At 38.3% G+C, this 27,904-nt stretch overlaps 2 protein-coding genes across 2 annotated transcripts in view; one reads left to right on the forward strand and one right to left on the reverse strand.

The window, feature by feature from the left end:
* Caf1-105 (chromatin assembly factor 1, p105 subunit) overlaps window positions 1-27,904 on the forward strand; it is a 305,893-nt gene that overhangs the window by 218,923 nt on the left and 59,066 nt on the right. The window lies entirely within an intron of this gene.
* On the reverse strand, window positions 351-27,177 carry LOC139767446 (DNA repair nuclease APEX1-like). The gene is made up of 7 exons (XM_071696833.1): window positions 26,968-27,177; window positions 22,513-22,659; window positions 21,741-21,870; window positions 15,443-15,586; window positions 12,965-13,108; window positions 9,227-9,407; window positions 351-1,817 (listed from the first exon to the last, which is right to left on the reverse strand). The coding sequence occupies exons 1-7, from the start codon at window positions 26,986-26,988 to the stop codon at window positions 1,700-1,702; spliced, it is 885 nt and encodes a 294-aa protein (XP_071552934.1). The 5' UTR covers window positions 26,989-27,177; the 3' UTR covers window positions 351-1,699.

Raw genomic sequence — 27,904 nt, forward strand, 5'->3', positions numbered from 1 at the left:
TATCCAACCTTCCAATTCTGTGTTTTGTTTAGATTTCCTGGATGTTATCTTTCCAATTCATTATAGGCATGTCTGCTGTTTTCTTCCAACTGTTACCATGTGAAATTTCATTTAAGGTATTCTCTCTTCTTTAATCTTCTTAAAATGTCCTAGCCATTTATGTTCATTCTATTTTCTTCATTTTGTATCTTAAGATTTGCCTACGATGATCCACATTATCAGAAAAGTGTTTTTAACAATGATGAGTGATAGAGACTTTACACAGCTTTATTCGTTACTATATGAAAGATGGCTTTTAAATCTAATATCATCAGATAAAGTAAATAAGATGGGTATTAAAATTCTAAAAAGCATATCCTTGTACTCCTGAGTACTTATCTTTATTCAGGTTTAATCTTAAAACATTTGTAAAATCTACAAAATCTAAAACTAAGTCAAAATCAGTCCTAATGTACTTCGAACTATTTCATCAACCAATTATTTTTTCAGTCCATAATCTTTAGCACTTCAATTCTTGTAAAATCGATGGAATCACTGACATGATAGAACCAGTCAAAATAAGCAATACTAAGCATTTAAAATGTTTGCCAGTGTTCCTACCTACAAAAAAAATTTTCCTTGTAATATTCTACCTAATTCCAAGTAATTTTCTAAACTATTTTCTATTTTAAAAATAATGGTATACAATTTTTGTGGAGTGGATTGAACTTTTAAAGAGGAAATGTTGGTTTTGGAGAACAGATGAGAAAATCAACTTCAAGTGACAGTGCAACTGAGTAGCAACATATTACATAAAAAGAGAAAAGAAATCAATAGCATAACTAGAACAAAGAATATGAGGAGAATAAAAAGTATGAGTGTGAATGAAGCAAAAGGGAACAAACACAAAACAATACCACAGTCTCCCGTTGTAATTGGTAGACTGCTAAGGACCATGCATGGTAAATACATATAGATATGAGGTTAATAAAGAGTGGGGTGCAAAGATTAATTCTGTATGATCAACATACTTTAAACTTATGAGAATCAAAATAAATACAAAAACAGGTAAATCCACCTTTATCACACACATGAATACATAAAATGGTAAGTACAATATATTCATTTTTTTTTTTCCCAAAAAAGAACAGAGAAGGGGGCCAGGTGAGGATATTCCCTCAAAGGCCTAGCCCTCTGTTCTTAACGCTACCTCGCTAACGTGGGAAATGGCGAATAGTTTGAAAAAAAAAAAAAAAAAACAATATATTCATGTACTTACAGTTTTACTAAGCTAAGCAAATCATTATTTCTTTAAATATCCTTATCAGCAAAAAAAAAATAAAAAATTTTCAATTTAGTTAAAGGAACACTGTTATACATGTAACATCACTATTGCAAAATTAATTAACAATTAAGAAATCAAAAGGCAGCTTATCAAACACAATCTAGACAAAGAAGTCAACAATATAGTAACTAAGGAGCTTCATAACAATCAATTATACAAATACCTTGCATTTCTTCTGTAATGTTTGCACTACTGACAACTCTAAATGCTGCCATATTTTCAAAAAATTCTCAATATCATTTCTTAACTCTATGGTTAGAGATATGAGCATTTTAAAAGGACAAACTGCAAGTCTGTTGGGTTATCAAATCTGCATAAGCAGTTTGATTGGGCAGTGAGCATTTCAAAAGGACAAACTGCAAGTCTGTTGGGTTATCAAATCTGCATAAGCAGTTTGATTGGGCAGTGATCAGAGCCTAGGAATGAGCTACAAATGACATTATCACAAAGTTGTGGAATCAGGCGTTTGGACAACACAAAATAATCCAGTCTCCTGAAAAAAAAAAAAATATTATATAAGCATTTTTCACTGTACCTTTCTGTTACTGTAATACTGCAAGCTTGTATATGCCCCATACCCACCTTGGAACACATCAAAATATCAGCATTAAAAGGTTAAGCAACAATGAAAACAATATACAGAAACCAGAAAACACCGGAATGTCTGTCTCATGTGACTGACTAACATAACTGGGGTAAAAAAGCAGTGAATTACAACTTTTAGCATCTTAATTATATATGAAAAGGATAATACAAAAATCTTGACAAATTATGAAGACAAATACTATAAGACTTCAAGCAAGTTCCACCAAACAATGGGATAGTAAACTACTAGTTGAAACTAACCCCAAGGGAAACATCCAGAAGCTATTAACAAACATGTTGGTTCTTAGCTGTACCTCTCCATTAAGAAAGTGAATGAGCAATTTGGAAGCAAATTTCAGCCAGCAACCAGGTGTCCCCATGTCTTATATGTTCTTCATAACCACATAACCAGAGAACAACCCCCTGCACCCCACATTGCTCCAATTAGCTCTATCCCTTGCATGTATCACACCCTCCTACATATCTAGGCCCCAAACCTTCATAGCATCTGTCACTCCATCCTTCCTCATCTTTGGTTTGTCCCTTTTCTTTGTTCCCTCTACCCCTAACATGTTTAAACTCTCAAGTCATTCTATCCTTACTCGTCCTCTCCATATGTTCAAACCATTTACCCACAACCTGTTCAGATCTCATAGAGTAGGTACACCTCTCTGTCACTCTTTCTTCTTATTCAGTCAACCCTCCTCAAACCACATATTGTACTTAAACATTTCATTTCCTACACATCCACCCTCTTTTTCACATATTTGTCTATGGCCCACCCCTTACATCCATACAGCAATGAGGGGATTACTAACCATTTAACATACATATCTTTTCCCAGGACAGTGATTTCTTTGCCCACTTACACTATGGCTTGCTTTAGCTCCAATGGTTCCATTCACTGCCATATCCACTTGCTGGTGTCTGACACACTCTACTTCCTCCAAGTTCTTTCCATTCACACAGGCACTCCAAACAACTCATCCCTCTGAACTAGTAAACTTAATAACCCTGCACTTATTCACATTTAATAATTTCTTGACTTTCTCCTTTCATTCACTCTACCAAACTCAAACCAGTTTCTCAGTTCTGCCATCAACATCTTGTCTTCACCAAACAACAGCTGATTCACCTTCAAAGCCTTTCACTCCCAACAGATTGCATACCTGCTACTCTCAAAAAAAAAAAAAAAAAAAAAACATTATTCACCACCAACTAATTATCCATAAATGGATAAACAGCCATGGTGACATTGCACACCAATGCCAAAGACTCACCCTCACCTGGAACCAATCATCCTCCTATCTTTATATTTGCACACTGGCCTTATTCACTTGATTAAACCTCTTCACTGTTTCTTGCAAACTTTCTTACCACACTATGTATTAGCAAAACCTTCCACTGATCGTCTCTATCAACCCCATCATCCACTTTCTCCAAATTTATAAGTCACCCATGCAAATCCTTCAGTTTCTTTATGTATTTATTCATCTCTAAGAATTCATCACACACATTCTTCAGAGCAAACACCTGGTACAAACATTCTCTACTACTACTGTAGCCATGCTCTTCCCCCCTAGTATGAAATTCAGTCCATCCTATCATCCTCTCAATTACCATTTTCTCGTACAACTTACCAGGTACCATTCACAAAATTATACCTCTAATTAGAATGTTCACTTTTGTTCCCCTTTCCATTATACAATGGCATTATACAGATATTCTATCTGTCTTCAAGCACCCAACTATGAGTCATACTTTTTCTTTCATATTTGTCCACCGCATCCTACATTAGTGAGGGAGCAACAGGAATAACAATAAAAGGTTGCATTCACACGCATCCATTCCCTCTTTGTCATGTGCAATGCACCAACACTACAGCCCCCTATCCACAACCAGGCCCCTTAGACATTTCCATGGTTTCCCCCAGGTGGTTCAGTCCACTGATAGCATGCCACCTCCATATGTACATCATTCCAATTCACTCTATCCTATGCATGCCTTTCACCCTCCTCCATGTTAAGTCCCAACCACTCAAAAATAATTTTCACTTCATCTTTCCATCTCCTTTTCATATCCACTTCAGATACACATCTTCATTGTCAACCTCTGCTCACCCGCTCTCTTGATATGTCCAAACCATTTCAATACGCTCTCTTCAACTCTTTCAAATATACAATTCATATTACCACAATTCTCTCTCAACCTTTTATTACCTGATCAAACCACCATAAACCACATTTTCCTCAAATATTTCCCCTAGACCCTTGCATTTACCTCCCTCTCCACTCCATCCATGATTAAATTAAACAGCCATGGTGACAGCACACACCCCTTCTGCAGACCAGCCTTCATCTGAAACCACTCGCTCTCCTCTCTTCCAACTTACATGCTTTACACTCTTGATAAAAGCTTTTCCCTCATAGTAGCATCTCCCCCTCAACATATTTTCACAAGACCTTCCATTAGGCATCTCTGTTAACCCTGTCATATGCTTTCTCCAGATCCATACACAAATCCTTCTGTTCCTTTCAAGTATTTCTTACATACATTATGTAAAGCAAACATCTGATGCACACATCCTTTGCCATTTCTGAAACTACATTATTCCTCCCCATTCTGATGCTCTGTACATACAATCATCCCTTAATCGCCACTGTCAAATACAACTAACCATGTACACTCAACAAACGTACACCTCTATAGTTCAAACACTCATCTTTATATGTTGGCATTATACATGGATTTTGTCAATCCTAAAAATACCTCGCCACGATCAATAACATAATCGCCCCTTTTCTTAAGATATTCAGCTGCAATACCATCCTTACCACATTTCTTATTCAAGGTTTTCATCACCTCTTCTCTCCAAACAACACCCCTTTCTATGACTCGTATCACATGCCAGACAACCTAAAAAACCTGCATCTGCCATCTTATCAAACAAATTTGAAAATCATTCAAAATACTCACTCCATCTCCTCACTACTCGTTACTACTTCCTCATTTGCCTCTTTTAATGATGTTCTCACTTGTTCTGTTTTTCTCACACTATTAAACTCATTCCAAAACATCTTCTCCCTTCACTTTCATGATAAATACTCATCACAACTCTCAGTTGCCCTCTTTCTCGACCCTTGCACCTTCCTCTTGACCTCCTGTTGTTTTTCTTTTACATTTCCCAATTATCTGCACCCCTTCTCTGTAAGTACTGCCCATACATCTCTTTCCTCCTTTCCCAGCAACTCTACTACATCCCAACATTCACTACCCTTTCTCACCCGCCAACCTCCCACATGCCACCCGCTTCTCTTGCAAATGCCAATGCTGTTTCCTTAAATATCTCCCATTCCTCACATACTCCCCAAGCTCTGTTTACTGTCATCTTTTTCCATTCTACACCTAATCTCTTCTGCCTTCATACAAATCACTTTTCCAAACTCCCTTATTTTCATCACTCTCTTTTGACTCACATAGTTTCCTCTTTTCCAAAAACCCCTACAAATTTTCACTTTTGCCTATAACACGTAATAGTCAGACATCCCACCAGCTACCACATTCAACACATTTACATTCAGGAGTTTCTCCTTTGCATTTATGTAGAAAAAAAAAAAACAATGTCCTCTGATCATCTTTCCTACTCACCCACATATATATGTCCCTCGTTTTAAACCAGTTATTCCCAATCAGTCCTTTTTCTGCATATAGCTCCACAAGCTTTCCATCATTCTTATTCACCTCAATGAATACCCCCTATCCCCCAATTATGCCCTCATTTGCCACATAACTTGCATTTCAAATCATCCATCACTAATGCACAATCTCTGGCATAAAAACAGCTGACAGACTCACCCGGCTGCTCACAAAACACTAGCCCCTCATCATCCTCCTTCTCATGGCCCCATCCATAAGCACAAATAATCACCCCTCTCTCAATGTGCCACTTTCATATTTATCCACATCACTCCAGAGCTCACTTTCCTATACCCTTTCACACACTCCCACAACTCTTGCTTGATCAGTGTTGCTACCCCTTCCTTAGCTCTTACCATCCCTCCACTCTATCCTTAGCTTTCTTTCACTCAGAGCCAGAACATCCAGGTTTCTTTCCTTAAACATAATACCTATCTCTCTTTTCTTCTCATTTTGGATACATCCACATACATTCAGACACCCCAGCCAGAGCCTTCATGGAGGATTAACACTTTGTTTGGCTCCTTCTTCTAATCTGTCTTTCAGAAACTGGAATACAAGAGGGGATGTTTCCTGCACCCTGCTGAGTCATACATATAATGAAAATCCTAGCTAACCAATCAACAACACAATCATCCCCTTTCTTAAGAAATCCATCTGCAATTCCATCCAACTCGAGCCAATTTGCCACACTATCTTATGCAAGGCTTTCACTGAACCACTTTTCATGACTATCTTGCTTCACATACCTCCACATCCAAAACTTTGCACATCTGCCATTATATAACCATATGCATATAAAAACTTAAAATACACACTTTAACTTCTCTTCACCTCATTTATGCCTTTTACCACTTTTCATTCTAAGCTCTAAATCAATTTTCCCAATTATTTTCTTTTTTACTACACTCTTAACCACCTTCAAAAATATTTTCTTATTCTCCCTAAAGTTTGCTGATAATTGCTCACTCCTACTCTCATCTTCCCTATTTCCCAGTCCCTGCACCTTTCTCTTAACCTCCTGCCACTTTCTAAGTACATCTCCCAATAAGTCACACTCCTTAATTACAAATAACATCCATGCACCTCTCTGCTCTTTCACTAGCAACTCAACTATGTTATCCCACCACTCACTATCCTTTCTCTCCAGTCCATCTCCTAACTTCTGTAAGCCAAACACTTCTCTTGCACATATAAGCAGTGCTTCCCTAAATACCTTCTATTTCTCATCCACTCCCACAGCTTCATCTCCTCTCACTTTTTGCTATTATACATCCAATTTTTCCTGGTACCTCTTCCTGCAAACCTCTTTTCCAAGCTTCATAACCCTCTTCCCACCCATATAATTTCCTCTTAAGCCTCTTGTGGTTTCAAGAGTGGCAGAGAAAGGGTTGGTCAGGCATCTGCTATGAAAATGTGGGAAATACTTAGAAAAAAAGGATTTGCAATTGGCATTTGTGGATCTGGAAAAAGCAAATGATGGGGTTGACAGAGATGCTTTATAGAAGATGTTATGAACATATGGTGACGAAGGCTATTAGATGCAATGAGTTTTATCATGAGTATGGCATATGTTCAAGTCAATGAGTGGTAGTCATAGTTGAATCAGTATTTGGATGGGGTGATGAGGAAAGTAAATGCAAGGGTCTTGGTGACAGGAGCAGGTATGCAGTCTGTTGGGGTGGGAGCACCTGGGATAATTAGTCAGTTCTTATTTGCTAATGACATGGGTGGGGGCACCTGGGATATTAGTCAGTTCTTATTTGCTAATGACATGGCATTGGCCGTAGATTTAAGCAAGAAACTGCATTAGTTGGCATCTGAGTCTGGGAGAGCGAATGAAAGAAAGTTGAAAGTGTGGAAAAAAGCAAGGCTATAAAGTTTAGCTGTAATGGTGCAGAAGCATAAGGTTAGTTGGAGTATGAGTTTAAACAGAGAAAATTGAGGAAGTAATGTATTTTAAATACCAAGGAGTGGAAATGCAATGAATGGGAGCTTAGATGAATTTTAAGACAATAAAGGTTCTGGGAACACTGAGGAATGAGACAATTAAGATCACAAGCTGGGAAGACAAGGTGGACATGTGTGAAGGGAAGGTAGTAGTCCCGATGGTATTGTATGGATGCTAGGCATGGGCTATAGATAAGAATGTAAGCATACAGAGAATATTTTGGAATTCAAATGTTGAGGAGGGCTTATCAAGTAAGAAATTGTAGGGTAAGGGAGAGGTCTGGTAATAAGAAAAGTACAGTTGAAAGAGCTGATGAGGATACGCTGAAAATGTTTGGAAATTTGGAAAGAAAGTGTAAGGAGAGGTTGACAAATAGGATATATGTGTCAGAAGTGGTTGGGACATAGAGTAGTAAGAGAGTGAACTGGAGATGAAAGGATACGTGAATAAATTATCGACTGCACAGGATAGAGTAAATTGGAATGATGTATACTAGAAATGTGCTGTCCATGGTCTGAACAAGAGCATATGATGCAACTTGGGGATACCATGGAAAGGTTTGTGAAGCCTGGTTGTGAACGGGGGACTGTGGTTTTTATGATTTATATACGACAGACTGGGAATGGATGTGAGTGAATGACTCATTTTCTTCGACTGTATCCAATGGCATTCTAACAAGAGTAACCATGAAAAAGAGTACAAAAAAATATAAAGATATTTGCTACTCCCCGAACACCTCTAGTCTTGAGGAAGTGACCTACAAGATGACATACTGTTAAAGGAATATGGTATGTCTCCATGTCACATTTTACTATCCAATTTATTAATATCCCTTGGAAAAATACAGGATGTAATGGAATATGGCTTCTAACAAACCACACTTTCTCCTAATTAGTCTGTTAGAGTGAAGTTTTCCCTGTCAAAGAATTCAAAAAGAATACTTATCTGCTCTCACACATTATGCACATGTCAATCATGGGTCCATCCTACACCATTTTCAATAATACATAAAGCCTACTTTTAAAGGTTTATAAGCATCACTCTATGAAGGTTTTCTTTATTACTTGGTATGACATTAAGTTTGCTGGCATGCTCTCATATATTTTCTTGAATTTCTCTAAAAAAAATGAGATAAGACAGAGACAACAATGAATTTTTGTGTGGAAGGGATGACTATGAAAGTCCACACAGGAAAAATACTGAGTTGAAGAAAAATTGTGTAGCTGAAAGGAGATTTTCGTTCTAACCTAATTATTCCTTTGATAATCTTTTGGACCACATTGCATCACCATCCTGCTTTTTTTCTTCTTTACCCATGGAGTCATAATAATTGGTTTGCTTTTGGTATTGTGGCACTCGTCAAATCATCTCACTTCTGATGCAAACAGACTACTATTTCAAATGTAAAAATCATAAACAAGCAGGATTCTTCAATCAAAAACCATAAGTTCACTCAATGCCCACCAAGATAAGAATGTGTATCCTGACTTCTAACACTTACATGAAGACATAATATAATAAACTGTTTGGAGTAGCTTAGAAGCAGTCCACCATTGAATAAAAAAAATGAGTTGCATATGTCAATATGGATATATAAGACCAACATTAATTAATTCATGTAATATAGTAAAAAACTTTAATTACCCATGTTAAAATTAGAAACAACTTACCAGCCCACATTTTTTGCCCTGCAGTTGCCAATGTAGGTCCAAAATGTATACTGTGCAGTCTTGTCTGGATAGAGATGTCTGAATGAGTCTACAAAACCTGCAGCTAAAAGTTCTGTGAAGCCATCTCTCTCCTCTTGTGTGAAGCCAGCATTCTTCTTGTTCCCCTTAGGATTGGCTAAGTCTACAAATACAAATGACAATTCCAAGAGTGAATCACATCCAATATGAGTATGCATGAGAAGAAAAATCTAGGAACAAATAAATTAGAGTACAACAAATTTTGAGATAGAAAAAATAGTAACGGAGAAATATTAAAGCAAAAGTAGGGAAAACAAAAGCAGAAGGTATTGTTAGAGGACTTGCAGAACCTGGTATGAATGCAAATGGTGAGTTTTTAATATATTCATCTGTACAGAAAAGTACATTTCAGGCAAACACCTATTTTAAACTAAAATAATTCATATATTCAAAATAAGTAGGAGATGGCAAAAGAGGACTCAAGGTGAGATTTTGAATCCCTTCTCAACTCTCATAACCTTAAACACCTCAATAATCACTCTTCTCTCTGATCACCAGTATGGCTTCCATAAGGCAAGATCCACTGGTGATGTTCTTTCCTATCTTACTAATGCCTGGTTGTCATCCCTGAAAGATTTTGGGGAGGTTATGTGTCGTTGCCCTTGACATATCCAAGGCTTTTGACAGGGTGTGGCTCCTTCATACCTAGCTTCCTCTCCAGCTGATCTATCAATGTTGTTGTTGAGGGATCAGCCTCCCCACTTTTCTCCAACAACCGCAATGTCCCTCAAGGTTCTGCTCTGTCCCCTACACTTTTTCTCCTTTTTTCAACGATTTCCTCTCCTCTACAAATAATCCAACACACTCATACGCTGATGACTCAACACAGCATTCATCCACATTCTTCAGTTCTGCTACTCTTCTCTCCCTTGATCTACATCTTGTCTTGACACAGCTTCCTCGGTAAACTCACTCTTGGACAGAATATCTCAGTGGGGTACACAAAACCTCATGTTTAATGCCTCCAAACCCAATTTCTGTTCATCTCTATGAGAAACTTCTCACAACTCATCTCTCCTTTGATGGTTCAGTAATTCCATCTCTTGACTTGAACGTACTTGGCATTACTGTAACATCCACTCTTTCTTGGAACACCCACATTACAGGAATAGCTACATCTGCCTCTACAACTCACTCTTGGACAGAATATCTCAGTGGGGTACACAAAACCTCAAGTTTAATGCCTCCAAACCCAATTTCTGTTCATCTCTATGAGAAACTTCTCACAACTCGTCTCTCCTTTGATGGTTCAGTAATTCCATCTCTTGACTTGAACGTACTTGGCATTACTGTAACATCCACTCTTTCTTGGAACACCCACATTACAGGAATAGCTACATCTGCCTCTTAAGAAACTGGGTGTCCTGTTTAATGTCGAAACTAATTCTGAACAGTTGCTTCATTTATAAAAAGGGACTGATTCATATTTGTATGGAGCACTGCTCTCATATTTGGGGTGGTTCTAGCTCTGTATGCTTACTTGACAGTCAAGTCAAAAGCAATCCAACTCATAAACTGTCCCAGGCTAACTTCCAAACTTGACCCCCTTGCCCTATGCTGCAATGTTGGTTCACTTTCCCTCTTCTACAGGTATTACTTTGCTTTCTGCTCCCAAAATCAGGCCATCAGCAACTAGGGGGGTGGGGGGAGGTTTGATACCTGCTTCCTTCCCTACACGTTGAGACTTGGAACTCTCTACTGTCTCATGTTTTAACTAATAACTATGACCTGGTATATTTCAAAAAGACAGGTCTTTCACTTCCTCCTAAATTTGTAAATACTTTCCCTTATCTTTTCTTTTTCAGTTTCATAATTTTCTCTATATTTCAATTAAGGGCTGGACTTGATGTGGACTTTTGTCCGTGACTGGAGCCTTCAATATTGAAGAAAAAAGGAAACAAAGGTAGTAAGTGTAATGCTGATGAATTCTGTTCATTATAAGGCTTGAGCAAAAGTGAAGATAGGGACAATGACAAGTTGGGTAAATGTTTTCTTTTCATATATGTTCAGCATGTCATAAATTAATGAAGTAGTTCTGGAACAGGCAAAGAAATAGCCTTATTCACTCACAGCACTCTCTAGCAGTCAAGTAAAACCCTTACTCCCCTATCCCTAGGGATAGAGGATAGGGTAGAAAGAATACTTCCCACATATTCCCTGTGTGTTGTTGGAGGCATCTAAAAGGGGAGGGAGTGAGGGGCTGGAAATCTTCCCCTCCAGTTTTTACTTTTCCAAAAGAGGGAAGTGAAGAGGGCCAAGTGAGGATTTTCTCTCTTAGGCTCAGTCCTCTGTTCTGAACGCTACCTCACTGATGCAGGATGAAAACAGAGAATTTGCAAAGCCCCACAGAGTGAGAAAGGAAAAAGAACTAAACTGTGTTGCAGATACTGGAGAAGAGACTGGAAAAGGTGATACAGTTTAAGTAACTGGCAGCTATCTTGGGTAGAATGAAAATACAGAATTCGTAAAGCCCCACAGAGTAAGGAAAGTAAACTAAACTGAGTTGTACATACTGGGGAAGAAAGGTGACACAGTTTGGGAAAGTTTGGTGATATCGAAGGTAAGATAAGAGAGACAGTAGACGAGTCATTGGGTCTCTTAACATAATAATGAAGGATAGAGGTTCAAGTATGGAAGTGAAGAAAGGATTAAAGGACTGCATAGCCCTTCAAGCCCTGACCTATGCAGCCAAAATATGGACATGGAATAATTCACAGAGGTCTAGAATCTAGGCTGTGGAAATGAACTATCTGAGAGAAGCATGTGGTACGACAAGATGGAATGAAGAAGAAATGAAAAGGTGGATGAGAGTTATAGTATGACGGGATGCAAAGGGAGTGGAAGAATGGGTGAAACGTAATACTTTGAGGTGGTTTGGGAACGTGAAAAGAATACAAGATTGGAATTTTACAAGGCGAGTGTCTGATAGTACAATTAAAGAGGTTGGTGTGAGAGGACGACCACTTGTGACATGGTCAAATACAGTGGAAAGATATTGGAGGGAGAGAAATGGTGGAAGAATGTGTGGAATGGTGTATGAAAGGGAGGCATGTAAGGACAGAGATAAGTGGAAACCCCTTTCCCATAGCCACCCCCTTGAGGGGAGTTCCCAGTGGGAACAGGCATCAAAGATACAGATAATGTGTCTATCTCTAGTTTGCCACCTAAGCTATGTCATCTGAAAAGAACAACAGACATCTCCTTGGCTCCATCCTATTCATAAACAGATTAAATAACCATACTGGCACATAACTGCTGACACAGATCCACATTCACTTGGAAACACTCAACCTCCTCCCTTCCTACTTGAAAACCTGCCTATTTTCCCAAAGACACTCCATGTAATTAGTAACTTCTTCCAAAAGGCATCTATATCAAACCCACCAAACGTGCCCATAAATGCAACATTAAAAATCCCTTTATAAGTATTTCTCAAACAAATTTTTCAATTCATTTATCCCTAACTAAAAAAATCTTTATTCATGAACAAACTACTGCAATCATCATCTGCTTAAGATTTCCACAGCATGCAAATGTCATCCCTATCATTGTCAGTAACTTGACACAACTTTCTCTGTACCTGTAAGTTACCTGGAGGATAATCATATTTGAAAAATTTTCCATTCTATTACAGTAAGTACAAATAAAAATTCTACTAACCTATTTCACTGTGTGCAACATTGAGATCTCCACACATAATTACAGGTTTTTTGGCATCAAGGTCCTGAAGATACTTCCGAAACTTGGGATCCCAATCCATTCTTTTATCCAATGTAACAAGCTTTCTTCCAGCATTTGGGACATCTGTTGCATACAAACGAATTTCACTAAATGCAAAAAATAATGGATGAAAAGAAAATAGATAAATGTTTTAATTCAAGGAAGAAATGGAAAATGATTAGTATTAATACTGAAATCTACTGTGAATGAAAACAAAAATGTGGACTATTAGCAGATTCTCTGTTCCACGGTGGTGTTGAGAGTATATACATATCTATACTCCCCACATATTCCCTGCCTGTCGTAGAAGGCGACTAAAAGGGGAGGGAGCGGGGGGCTGGAAATCCTCCCCTCTCATTCTTAATTTTCCAAAAGAAGGAGCAGAGAAGGGGGCCATGTGAGGATTTCCCTCAAAGGCTTAGTCCTCTGTTCTTAACGCTACCTCGCTAATGCGGGAGATGGCAACGGATTGAATCAGGGCATGTGAAGCATCTGGGGTAAACCATGGAAAGTTCTGTGGGGTCTGGATGTGGAAAGGGAGCTGTGGTTTCGGGCATTATTACATGACAGCTAGAGACTGAGTGTGAACGAACGGGGCCTTTGTTGTCTTTTCCTAGCACTACCTCGCACACATGAGGGGGGAACGGGATGTTATTCCATTTGTGGCGAGGTGGCGATGGGAATAAACAAAGGCAGACAGTATCAATTATGTATATGTGTATATAAGTATATGTCTGTGTGTGTATATATATGTGTACATTGAGATGTATAGGTACGTATATTTGCATGTGTGGACGTGTATGTATATACATGTGTATGAGGGGTGGGTTGGGCCATTTCTTTCGTCTGTTTCCTTGCGCTACCTCACAAACACGGGAGACAGTGACAAAGCAAAATAAATAAAAATAATATATATATTTCTTTCTTTTTTTCTTTCAAACTATTCGCCATTTCTCGCGTTAGCAAGGTAGCGTTAAGAACAGACGACTGGGCCTCTGAGGGAATATCCTCACCTGGCCTCGTTCTCTGTTCCTTCTTTTGGAAAATTAAAAAAATAACGAGAGGGGAGGATTGCCAGCCCCCCGCTCCCTCCCCTTTTAGTCACCTTCTATGACACGCAGGGAATACGTGGGAAGTATTCTTTCTCCCCTATCCCCAAGGATAAATATATATATGTTGGGGTGAAGAGAGTGGTGAGAGTAAGTGAGCTTGGGAAGGAGACTTGTGTGAGGAAGTACCAGGAGAGACTGAGTACAGAATGGAAAAAGGTGAGAACAAATGACGTAAAGGGAGTGGGGAGGAATGGGATGTATCTAGGGAAGCAGTGATGGCTTGTGCAAAAGATGCCTGTGGCATGAGAAGCGTGGGAGTTGGACAGATTAGAAAGGGTAGTGAGTGGTGGATGAAGAAGTAAGATTATTAGTGAAAAAGAAGAGAGAGGCTCTAGTACTTAAGGTCCTTGTATAAGTGGCACTGCAATGTCCTTACCAACACATCACTGAGCAGTCTAGGGTTTTTACTTTATATTCTTTGTATTCAAGAATGGATCTGCATCAAATTGACGTTTAAGAATGATCAGAGTACATGAAAGGTTTTTCTGGCCTTCCCAAAGCGTTTCACATGGATTGGTGTAGCAGTGCTGCCACTAACATTTAACTTTCTTCACCCATCGTTGTGCTCCTATCTAGCTCACACCAGTAATATAAGAAATGTCCTTAAGTGGCATATTTCAATTGTAAAGTGCAACTAGAGTAGCTATTTTGTCACTTGTGAGTATCCAACCACAGTAGGTGACAGAAGTATAAAACAGGAAAAAACAAAGGAAAATCCAAGGCACAATTGGGGAGCACAACAAGGCATTCCTCCCTCGTATAACAGCCAAACTACTATTGAGGCAGGATCATGTGGTATGCCTGCATGTCAAGTAGTTGCCACTACTTGTTATACAGCACCAATTTCACTGACAGACACCAACACTATTTTAGGAGGGGTAAGATGATTTGTATCAATATAATTACAGCGGCCCTCCCATGCCTACTTCATTGATGGACACTGTATTTGAATGTATTTATCCCAAGACCACTTTCTGAAGGGTCCTGATGTTACATGAGCTCCTGCAGCTCCAAAGCTGCCCTACACTCTACACCACTGCCTTGCTAAAGGTGACTTTTAACTCGGTGTAACACCTGGCAGCTAGAGTCCAGGTAACAACTGGATAACTGGTAACACATGAGTGAAACTGCATATGCCAATCCTTTATATGATGAGAATTACCAGTATCAAAACTATTATTTTCTTATGTAATTAACAATTTTATATCTAATTTTGCCTTAAAATTTTCCTACAACCAATATTCAAATGTACATTTTGCTGTCTACGTCAAAAACATTGTGGCAAAATACATAAAATTATACTTACATGTGGTGACTAAATAAAATTTCTCATATTCAGCAGTAATGCACCGCCCCTCTTCATCATGTTTTGTATCATCAAATCCGTAAGTTACACTAAGTGGTTCTGTCTTGGAATATAGAGCAACACCAGAATATCCATCCGTTTTGGCTGGAAAACCAAAGACACATTAATTAAAACTGCATAAGCTAAATATTCATGAGTCTGCATTTTCTCATATTTCTTTCCAGAAAGGCATGCTAGATATTCACACAAAATATACCAGATTGATTTCTGAAAATGTTTATTTTATGCACTCTCTAAAGCATCTGTTACTGTATATACACCTTCAAATCTTGTCCTTCGAGATGAATTCTGGTTTTCCCATGTGGTTTTGATCATTAATAACATACTTACACAATCTGCAAGTCCCCATCACATCAGCAGTTCCATCTCCAATTAATTAATCATCTTCAAACACCAATTACTTGAGCCACCTCATTCTGTATCTATTTTTTTTTTTCTTTTTTTCTTTTTTCATACTATTCGCCATTTCCTGCGATAGCGAGGTAGCATTAAGAACAGAGGACTGGGCCTTTGAGGGAATACCCTCACCTGGCCCCCTTCTCTGTTCCTTCTTTTGGAAAATTAAAATAAAAAAAAATGAGAGGGGAGGATTTCCAGCCCCCTGCTCCCTTCCCTTTTAGTCGCCTTCTACGACATGCAGGGAATACGTGGGAAGTATTCTTTCTCCCCTATCCCCTATTATAAGCGTTAATTTTTAGGATCACCTAATTTGATTGATTTTGTCAAATATGTACAGCATTAGAATCCAATGGTCTTAAAGCACTTTCTACTGTGAAAAATACAGGTTTTTAAAGCTATAACTCATTTCTATGCAAGGTGATGTCCTACAAACCTAAGATATATTTCTCCAAGTAGGAAGTCAGGAGGCTGAGTGGTTTCAGAAGGTAAGTCAGTGGCAAAGGTACATGATGTCACCATGGCTGTTTTATTTGTTATTAGATGACATGGAGAAGGAGGTGAATGCAAGGGTCTTAGAGTGAGAGCAGGTATGCAGTCTCTTGTGGGTAGGGATACCTGGGAGGTGAGTCACTTGTTTGCTTATGACAACACTAGAGGCAGATTTGAGTGAAAAACAGCATAAGCTGGTGTATAAGTTAGGAAATGTGAAAGGAACAGTTGAGATAAGTGAATAAAAGCAAGATTAATATGTTTAGCAGTGAAGAGAGAGAAGTTATTTGGAGTGTGAGTTTGAACGAAGAGAACTTAGACACAGGAGTGAATATGGCAGTGAACAGAACCATAAGGGCTGAAGTGAGTCAAAAGGTGGGTGAGGGGACAAATGTCCTGGGTGTACTGACGGATGTGGAAATAGAATTCACTGTCTTTAAGGGCAAAGATGGATATGTCTGATGGTATAGTAGTCCCACTGGTGTCATACAGAAGCAAAGCATGGGCCTCAGACATAAATGTTAAGAACAGGGTAGATGTGTTGGAAATGAGATGTTTGAGATCAATATGTAGTGTCAGGAGGGTCAATCAGATACCAAATGATAGGGTGCAAAAAACAGACAAAATCAAATTAAAAAGAATTCATTAGCACTTCATGAGAAAAACCAGGGGATTGAATACAGTGATTACCATAAATGGCCGAAAGAACTGGAACAATGGAGGGTATAAAAGAAAAGAAATATATGATAATCTATACATAGCAACAAATCTGAAAGCATCTTAACAAGGAGACTACAGAATCAATTTAGTCTACAGGAACACCATGGAACATACCAAAAATAAATTACAGGAACACCATGGAACATACTAAAAATATATAAGATAAAATAGTATGAAGTGAGTCACAGGGTGGGGGAGGGGGCAAAGGTTCTGGGAGCATCGAAGAATGTGTGGAAGGTGAGAATGTTATATCAGAGAGCATAAATGGGCATGTTTGAAGGAAATGTGGTCCCAACAATGTTATATGGTTGCAAGGCATAGGCTATAGATAGGGTTGTGTGGAGGAGGGTGGATGTGTTGGAAATGTAATGTTTGAGGACAATATGTGGTGTGTGGTAGTTTGATCGAGTAAGTAATGAAAGGGAAAGCGAGATGTGTGGTAATAGAAAGAGTGTGGCTGAGAGAGCAGAAAAGGGTTCATTGAAATGGTTTGGTCACATGGAGAGAATGAGTGAGGAAAGATTGACAAAGAGGATACATGTGTCAGCGGTAGAGGGAATGAGAAGTGGGAGACCAAATTGGAAGTGGAAGGATGGAGTGAAAGATTTTAAGCGATTGGGGCCTGAACATACAGGAGGGTGAAAGGCATGCAAGGAATAGAGTGAATTGTAACGGTGTGGTATACCGGGATCAACATGCTGTCAATAGTTTGAACCAGGGCATATGAAGCGTCTGAGGTTAACCATGTAAAGTTTTGTGAGGCCTGGATGTGGAAAGGGAGCTGTGGTTTTGGTGCATTATACGTGACAGCTAAAGACTGAGCGTGAACGAATGTGGCCTATGTTGTCTTTTCCTAGCACTACCTTGTGTGCGTACGGGGAGAAGGGGTGCTATTTCATGTGTGGCTGGGTGGTGATGGGAAGGGATGAAGGCAGCAAGTATGAATATGAACATGTGTATATATGTATATGTCTGAGTATGTATATGTATGTATATGTTGAAATGTGCAGGTATATATATGTGCATGTGTGGGCATTTATGTATATACATGTGTATGTGGGTGGGTTGGGCCATTCTTTTGTCCGTTTCCTTGCGCTACCTCGCTAATGCTGGAGACAGCGACTAAGTATAATAAAATAAATAAATAAATACATAAACCCTGCCTGGAAACCAAATCAAAATAACAACATGCATAGAACAACTACAGAAACATTTGAAAGAAAACTTTTTTTTTTTTTTTTGCTGTCTCCCGCATTTGCGAGGTAGCGCAAGGAAACAGACAAAAGAAATGGCCCAACCCACCCCCATACACATGTATATACATACGTCCACACACGCAAATATACATACCTACACAGCTTTCCATGGTTTACCCCAGACGCTTCACATGCCCTGATTCAATCCACTGACAGCATGTCAACCCCGGTATACCAAATCGATCCAATTCACTCTATTCATTGCCCTCCTTTCACCCTCCTGCATGTTCAGGCCCCGATCACACAAAATCTTTTTTACTCCATCTTTCCACCTCCAATTTGGTCTCCTACTTCTCCTCGTTCCCTCCACCTCCGACACATATATCCTCTTGGTCAATCTTTCCTCACTCATTCTCTCCATGTGCCCAAACCATTTCAAAACACCCTCTTCTGCTCTCTCAACCATGCTCTTTTTATTTCCACACATCTCTCTTACCCTTACGTTACTTACTCGATCAAACTTATGTGGTTGAAATCACACCCATATATTCATTTGTTTAAAGCAAGTGACAGCAGAAAGGAACAGTATTATTCATCTAATATGATGTGTGTTAAGTGCCATATGCTGGTCCTGCCATTTTGGCACTTACCACATGTCAAACTAGTTGAATAATAATACTATTCCTTGTATGATGAGATTCTGCCAAGATGGCAGGACTAGCATGTGGTGCTTGCCACACATCATGCATGTTGAATAATACTGTTTCTTTCTACTGATACCTGCAGCACTGGAGTTCACTTGTTATGAAGACTCTATTGTCATGGCCACCCCCTTGGGGGAGCTCTAGTTGGGAAGAGGCATCAGAGATACAGATAGATAGAATGGTACCACCACTTGCTCCCTCCACTTACCATTTCTTCATTCATCCTTAATGTAATGCAATTCGGTGTTTCCAAGATGGGGCATATCCATCAACAAATGAGAAAAAGGTTAGGGATTTTAGAAAGTTATGGGCAGAAACAGGGTTTCAACCAGGATGCATAAGGGAAGTCCCGTCCAAATCTGAATTTATAGAATGTTGTGACAAGATGAGATGCAGATCAAGAAAAGATAGAAAATATGAAGGAAGTGGAGAAATACATTCTTGAATCATTAGCATACAAGTGCATCTAGTTATCTACTGAATGAGCAACTGTATCTTATTTGACTCCTTTGTCACCCTTCCCTCCTAAAACTGAATGAAATCCTTTTCCACTCTACATATTAACATTGATCTATGTATCTTTATCTACTGTTTAACTCTTTTGGCACTAATATGTCATACCAATATGTTGGCTATCATATGGAACTGCTGAATTTTGACAGTATTTAAGAATACACCTTCTGCTTTCATTATATTTACATTATACTTAATCGCTGTCATAAAGGTAGTGCAAGGAAACAGACGAAGTATGGCCCAACCACTCATATACACATAGATATACATAAACGTCCATACCCGCACATATACATATACATACATTTCAACGTACATACATACACATACACAGACATATACGTATACATATATGTACATATTCATACTTGCTGCCTTCATCCATTCCCATTGCCACCCCTCCACACAGGAAACAGCATCCCCCCTTCTCTCCAGCGAGGTAGTGCCAAGAAAAGGCAAAATGGCCACATTCGTTCATACTCATTCTCTAGCTGTCATGTGTAATGCACCAAAACCACAGCTTTCATATATTCATCAATAATACTCTGAAACAGTTCTCCCTTCCCATCACTTACCTCCATAACAGCAAAAAGTTCATTCATATCTTTACTTTGCTTCTCACTGCAGCTTCTTTTAAAGGATTCCCCATCTCTCTGATCATTACTGAAACATCTGTAATTGATTCCTGTGCTCCTTTGCTTCAGCATTCCTACTTCTGTTGCTAAATATATTCTCATTTTTAACCACTTGCATCATTCTTCTTCCTTTCAATCACTACAGTTATCATGCTCTTCTACTTTCCAAAAGCAGTCTCCTAATCCTTTCTAATCTGTTACCCTACGCATAAATTTTTTATAAATTGTCTTGAGTAGTTTTTGTTTGTACAGAATTTTCTAAATACTAACCTTGAAATTCCTGTAGAAAGGCACCTTTCCTCAGGAAACCTCCAGATATTTTCCTTGTTTCTTTTACCAGCCCAGGCAAACAGTGTGTAAACCAATCTAAGTCAGACGGTCAGATTCAATAAATGCTATTTCTTTTGTCACCCACTATCATGAATATCATGGTCAAGATATAACTTACCCTGTTCAAACTTATGATGGCTTCTGAACCTGATGGACTGGAGTGCAATTCAATCATATACAATATACCTTTTAAAGAGCTGTCCCATAGGATTCTACAACTACATGTACTCAAATACAGAAAATAAGTCTTGTGATCAACTGAAGAATGTGTGGAAGTCGAGAACATTATCTCGGAAAGCAAAAATGGGTATGTTTGAAGGAATAGTGGTTCCAACAATGTTGTATGGTTGCGAGGCGTGGGCTATGGATAGAGTTGTGCGCAGGAGGATGGGTGTGCTGGAAATGAGATGTTTGAGGACAATGTGTGGTGTAAGGTGGTTTGATCGAGTGAGTAACGTAAGGGTAAGAGAGATGTGTGGAAATAAAAAGAGCGTGGTTGAGAGAGCAGAAGAGGGTGTTTTGAAGTGGTTTGGGCACATGGAGAGAATGAGTGAGGAAAGATTGACCAAGAGGATATATGTGTCGGAGGTGGAGGGAACGAGGAGAAGAGGGAGACCAAATTGGAGGTGGAAAGATGGAGTGAAAAAGATTTTGTGTGATCGGGGCCTGAACATGCAGGAGGGTGAAAGGAGGGCAAGGAATAGAGTGAATTGGAGCGATGTGGTATACCGGGGTTGACGTGCTGTCAGTGGATTGAATCAAGGCATGTGAAGCGTCTGGGGTAAACCATGGAAAGCTGTGTAGGTATGTATATTTGCGTGTGTGAACGTATGTATATACATGTGTATGGGGGGGGGGTTGGGCCATTTCTTTCGTCTGTTTCCTTGCGCTACCTCGCAAACGCGGGAGACAGCGACAAAGTATAATAAAAAATAAAAAAAAAAAGTCTTGTGATCAACTGCTTATACAAGAGCCAAACAGGCATACATTCTGTAGACCAAGAGTGTTTTTTTTCTATTTTCCAAACATGGTTCAGCTGGAGTGATGTCCCAATTCTGAATGACACTTGTGGGCTATGCAGGTATTAAAACTCTTCTTGAAATTCCAAGTAATGCTCTCGATGGTACAAGTGATATCCTTGCTTTCTTTGAAATTTCCATTTGCTCTAGTGAACTGGTAGGTCAAATTAGCTCAAGTCTGGTTTCACAAGTGTTATATCCGACAATATCTAAGCTCACAGAAATTAACTTACCAGACATAAAGTAGCTTTTGTAACCCTTGACATCCTTGGCCTCCTTCGGAAGTTTGCTTTCACTACACTTGGTTTCTTGGAGGCACACAATATCTGGGTCCTCACTTTCAAATACTGACAACCCATCTTTCTGGAAAGATTACTCTGACAATTAAAACAAAAAATTCCATGAACAGTTACAAGGTAAAATGAGAGGATTACAAAATATAAATAACACAAGTGAGTTAGCAAGACTAATTAATCTATGTTCACTAACCCCTTTCAAATTGAGAGAAAGCTAAACATTATTAGTGACATAATGTTCAACAATCTTTGTCACATTACACAATGACTTTCCATACACATCTGATTAACATATAATTTGACAATTCATTTTTTTACCCATGTCACATTCAGTTTGTCATATACATTACTCTTGCATCACATAAATAAACTTTAAGAAAATGAAAATTGCAGCACAGCCCCTGGCCAGCTGAAACCCAATAAGCTAGAGAATATATGTGAGTGAATAAGGCCATTTCTACATCTGTTCCTGGCCCTACCATGCTAATGCAGGAAACAGCAAGCATGAAAAAGTTTTTTTGCATTCTCATAACAGAACACATAAATCATCAAATTATATTCTTAGAAAACAAAGCTTAATTCTGTAAACTTCTTCATCTGTCAGCCTTAGACTTGTTAGGGAAGTTTGTTTTTCCCAATTATATCAATGTAAATAGAATTTACTGATGAAGAGTACTTACAGTTTCAAGCCTAACGTCAGATACTCAACCTTTAACCAAGCACGCAGGCCATCAACATTCCATGACAACATCTTCAGACTCCATTTCTTTCCATCTCCTGTCTCAGCATCAGAAGCAGTATCTTCCTTCTTTACTTTCTTAGTCTCCTTCTTTTCTTGGGTTTTATTGGTGCTTCCCTTTAAAAGAGAGAATGGAATGTAATCATATAAATAAGATATTTCAACAGTAATTACTTAAGGAGTAAGTACCAAGTCACAGACCTATAAAATATTAAAATAAATTCTTAATACATTCATGAAAGATTCTGTCATAGTGAGGTTTAGTCCTCTTAAACCTTTAACCTCTGACCACATACATGTATTTCTTTTTGGGTTGATTCACAGGAATTTAGTGCATTCCAATTTGAAATTTTGTAAAATAATTTCATATTTTTTCTGTTAGTAGCTCTGAGGTATTATCTTCACCATGCTCAGAGAGAAAAAATGGGTATGTTTGAAGGAATGATTGTTCCAGCAATACTAATTGGTTGCAAGGCATGGGCTATAGATAGGGCTGTACAAAGGGGGGTGGACGTGTTGGAATGTTTGAGGGCAATATGTGGTGTGAGGTGGTTTGATCAAGTAAGTAATGAAAGGGTAAGAGAGATGTGTGGCAATAAAAAGAGTGTGGTTGAGAGAGCAGAGGGTGTGTTGAAATGGTTTGGACATTTGGAGAGAATGAGTGAGGAAAGATTAACAAAGAGAAGATATGTGTCAGAGGTGGAACGAACAAGGAGAAGCAGGAGACCAAATTGGAAGTGGAAGGATGGAGTGAAAAAGATTTTGAGCAATCAGGGCCTGAACATACACGAGGGTGAGATACGTGTAAGGAATAGAGTGAATTGGAACGATGTGGTATACCAGGGTCAACGTGCTGTCAATGGACTGAACTAGGGCATGTGAAGCATCTGGGGTAAACCATGGAAAGGTCTGTGGGGTCTGGAGGTGGATAGGGAGCTGTGGTTTCTGTGCATTACACATGACAGCTAGAGACTGAGTGTGAACAAATGTGACTTTTTTTTGTCTATTTTTCTGGCGCTACCTCACTGAAGCAGGGGGTAGCGACGCTGTTTTCCTGTGGGGTGGGGTAGCGCCATGAATGGATGAAGGCAAGCAAGTATGAATATGTACACGTGTAAATATATAAATATGGCAGCAATTACCAAATTTCTCAACAGTAGACAATGTGTGTTGTTAGATTTAAGACTGCAACCCTTAAAGAATCATAATAAATCAAAAAGTAAGGTGTCATCATCAAAATGGAGACTGAGCAACAAAATCTGAGAAATGTATACTTAAAAAAGAATTAAACTGTTAAAATAAATTTGGCTAGTCAACTGGGTCTCCTAAAGTATTACAGATGTATTCTATCTACCCTACTGGAATACTATGCATATTTCATTGTATTTCTCTGCTTAGGAGAAATCACCTATGATACTTGTGCAAAGGAGAGCTTGCTTAGGTATGAATTTAGACTTCATTCTGTGTATATATCATCTAAAAGTAATAGAAAATTCATAACTTGTGAATTTATTTAAGAACAATAATTCCTTTTCAATTCATAAGAGAATAATAAAGAAAATAGGGTAGGAATAAGACAATGACAAATGTCACAAGGACAAAACACTTCTAATTAGAATGAAGTTCCAAGAAATACTGAAATACAAAATGACTACCAGGACTTGGAATGAAAAGAAAAATCATAATTCAAAGCTTCATTATGGAAATTTGTAAATCCTGTTATATAAAACAACTTTCCTTCCATTGATAAAATAATTAACTTCACAAGTAAACATTTCATACATATATATGCAATGGAAATAGAGGATTACAAAGTGTATTACCATTTTAAGACCAACATGGATATTTTGTTGGCAGGATAACTTAATGAATTTTCAAGTTTTACAAAATATATACCAAAGGTATCAATTACACAATTGGATAAGATACCAGTTTATCCTCATTATTCTTATATCATTCTGAAACTGGACAAAATCGGTGTCAATACGTTCCTTACACTAAATAGGAATGATGTGGTGTGGTGCTACATGATTTGAAACATCTTTTTAATTCATGACAATTATAGTGAGGAGGAATATGGTTTTGGGAAAAAATCATATTTGCCTCTCCAACTATTAGCTATTCATTCTTGGAAGATAAAAACAAATGCTCCAAATTGAGCACAAAAAAACCTAAAAGTTCTATTCCAGATTAAATATTATAATAACAATATATGGTGGAGGAGAAAACCTGCTAGGAGCAGAGTTTTTATAAAGGGTGTATGGCATATGTATGAGTAGAAAGACAGGAGAGTGAATGGTTGCAAGGGAAGGCTAGTCTGTGGCAGTGGTGTCACTAAGGATGTCTAATTTATTTTTGATGGGGAGGTAAACACGAGTCTTGTAGAGATGGGCAAGTATGTGGTCTGTGGGAGATGATGGGGCCTTGGAAGTGAGTCAGTTGTTTGCTGATGATACAGCACTAGTAGCAGATATTCAAGTGAGATGATGCAGTTGGCAACTGAAGTTGGTAGTATGTGTGAAAGATGGAAGTTGAGCAGAAATGCGAATAAAAGCAAAGTTTAGCAGGGTGGAGGGACATGTTAGTTTGGGTTTTGAAAATTGGAGAAAATGAAGTGTTTTTGATACCTGTGAGTGGATATGGCAGCATATGGAACCATGGAAGGACAAATGAGTCAGAGATTGGGTGCGGGGGTGGAGGTTGCAGGATTCAGTTACTGAGGAATGTGGAGGAAGGGAGATTGTTATCTAGAAGGGCAAAAATAGGTATGTTAAGAAATAGTATTCCTAACATTATTATATGGATGTAAGGCATGGGATATAGATAAGGCTGCATGGAGGATGGTGGATGTTGCAAATGAAATGTTTGAGGACAATTATGTGGTGTGATGTGGTTCAGTCGAGGAAATAATGAAAGAGTAAGAGAGATGTGTAATGATAAGAGGTATGGTTAAAAGAGCAAAAGAGGGTGTGCTAATATGGTTTGGGCGTATGGAGAGGATGAGTGACGAAAGGTTGACATAGAGGGCATTAGCATCAGAAGTGGAAGGAACAAGGAGAATGGAGAGTCCAAACTGGAGATGGAAGGATAGAATGAAAAACCTTTGAGCAATTGGGGCCTCAACATGTAGAAGAGTGAAAGGCATGCACAGTATAGAGTGAATTGGTACAATGTGGTACACTGAGGTCAACGAGCTGTCAATGGACAGAACGAAGGCATGTGAAACATCTGTGGTAAACCATGGAAAAGTCTGTGGGACCAGGATGTGGATAAGGAGCTGTGATTTTGGTGCTTTACACATTACAAATAATGCATGTGAAAAGATGAGGCCTTCCTTCATCTGCTCTTAGCACTACCTCATTCGCATGGGAAACAGCAATTATGAAAAAATCAATTAAATACACATCTACCAAATATTTCATTAGCAGTAGTTAGTTTGCTGACAGTGTCACCAGAGTCAAATGGTATTATGCTCATATTAATCATTTTCCTCTTTATTACTTTAATAGACGTTATGCAAATATTAATACAGAAATAATACTTCTACTGAAAAAAGGAAGAGTTTTTCACAAAGCTCAGGAAGTCACTGTAGAGTTCATAATTTGAAATAAATGAAGTTTTCAGTTGCAAGTCAAACCAATCAACTATACTGAACCACTTTCTGGGAGGCAAAGCGCCCGTGGACCATATCCTTCCTCAAAATATATCTCATAAAATTCTGGCAAATCATTAATTAGTAATACATTAATAAAGCGGCACAGCAAAGCGAACGACCCCAACGTATTATCATTTTACAAAACGGCGCCGAAACATTTGTCGGCAAAATAATCGTACTGTAAAGAGGGAATGTGATCAATGAATTCTTAGGTTTCTGTTGAAACAACGGTGTTATTTTCGGAAATCCAGGGAATTCTAAGACTTGAGCTCTGGGAATCAGTTGTTTAGGCAATTCTAAGACCCATGACTACGACGAAAACAACACTACTTAAGGTAAGCTCACACTCCTATAAGTTATGATAGGTTACTTTAGACCCCGGTTAGGATAGCTTTGTTAGCATCCTAAAATCGCCACAATTCATAGGTGTTCCTGAACCACAACCCATAAATCTAATATTTCCCGACAGTTTCGCAATGTTTTGTAAACTGACCCTTCAGGTACATTTAACTTATATTGCGGTTGATTATTGGTAAAGCACAATTTAATATGGACGTCAACCTAGCCGGAGTTATACTCTGTTAGAATCCATCCATTCTTTGCGATGACACAAAACCTCTCTTACAAGACATTATACTGATCATATATTTCAAGTTGCCCGTTCAGGCTCGGGACAGAACACGCCAGTTCAGACATGTGTATTGAGACGCTGTAGTGCATATCGACATTTATTTTCTGCTTTTCATTTACACTCTTATAAAAGTAAGTACCTGTTTCCTTTTGGGTGGCATGACTGGTTGTAAACTGTGCCAACCACGAATCACACCAAGAAAGTTTGAATATTTGTAAGTAGACCGTAATAATGCCACACTAGCCAGCGCCACACAGCCGCCGCTTCCCGCCAATGTTGAGCTTTAACCGAGATGTGTGACGCCCTCCGTGAGATTCTCCTACATGTATGGGATACGTATTGAACATTTGTTGTATCAAAGTGTATGGGGAGTTTATGCTATTCGAATGTTACTCATCACCAAATGTATAAATTCATTCTTGTTTTATTAACAAATCTAAATCAATACAGAGCGAAATGAATAATGCATAGGCATAACACGTGTAAACATGCTAAATGACATTTTAAAGTATCTGTATATTCGACAAGAGTAGAGTGATATATATATATATATATATATATATATATATATATATATATATATATATATATATATATATATATATATATAATTTACATTGTAGAGTGACTGACCTACGTGTAGTGAATGTGTAAAGATTAGCAAAATCTCGGCTTACCTTGGTTTATTGTCACTGATAACATGTTCTAAGATGTGCCATTACTGTAATAGGACGGCTTCTATTTAACTAATTTAGCGATTTTTTTTTTTCTTTTTTTTAGATGGATGTGGGGGTGTGTTTTGTGAAATGTGATGAAATGCACCGCTTTCAAGTACTCAAATTCAAGGACGGATTAAATAAGTTCAGTGGAGACCTAGGCACACACATATAGGGGAAACTTATGCTCCTTAGAATAATATTGAAAAAAAAACTCTAAGTAATATAATCAATTTCTTTTAGACAATCATGAACGTGAAACTCATTCAAATATAGAAAAACTTATAATGTATCATTATGCATTCCCATGCTTATGCCGGTCGATATCTAAATTTCAAATCACTATGCTTGATATTTTTC

The sequence above is a fragment of the Panulirus ornatus genome, chromosome 4 (genome assembly GCF_036320965.1).
Source record: "Panulirus ornatus isolate Po-2019 chromosome 4, ASM3632096v1, whole genome shotgun sequence".
Classification (NCBI taxonomy): domain Eukaryota; kingdom Metazoa; phylum Arthropoda; class Malacostraca; order Decapoda; family Palinuridae; genus Panulirus; species Panulirus ornatus.

What these genes read in the sequence shown, in the direction of transcription:
- LOC139767446 (XM_071696833.1), bottom strand. Translation starts at nt 26,988, where the DNA reads ATGCCACCCAAAAGGAAACAG. An exon ending in ATTTTATTTAGTCACCACAT is followed by an intron (nt 13,109 to 15,442) that starts GTAAGTATAATT and finishes TGTATGCAACAG; the next exon opens with ATGTCCCAAATGCTGGAAGA. An exon ending in AGGGCAAAAAATGTGGGCTG is followed by an intron (nt 1,818 to 9,226) that starts GTAAGTTGTTTC and finishes TTTTTTTTTCAG; the next exon opens with GAGACTGGATTATTTTGTGT.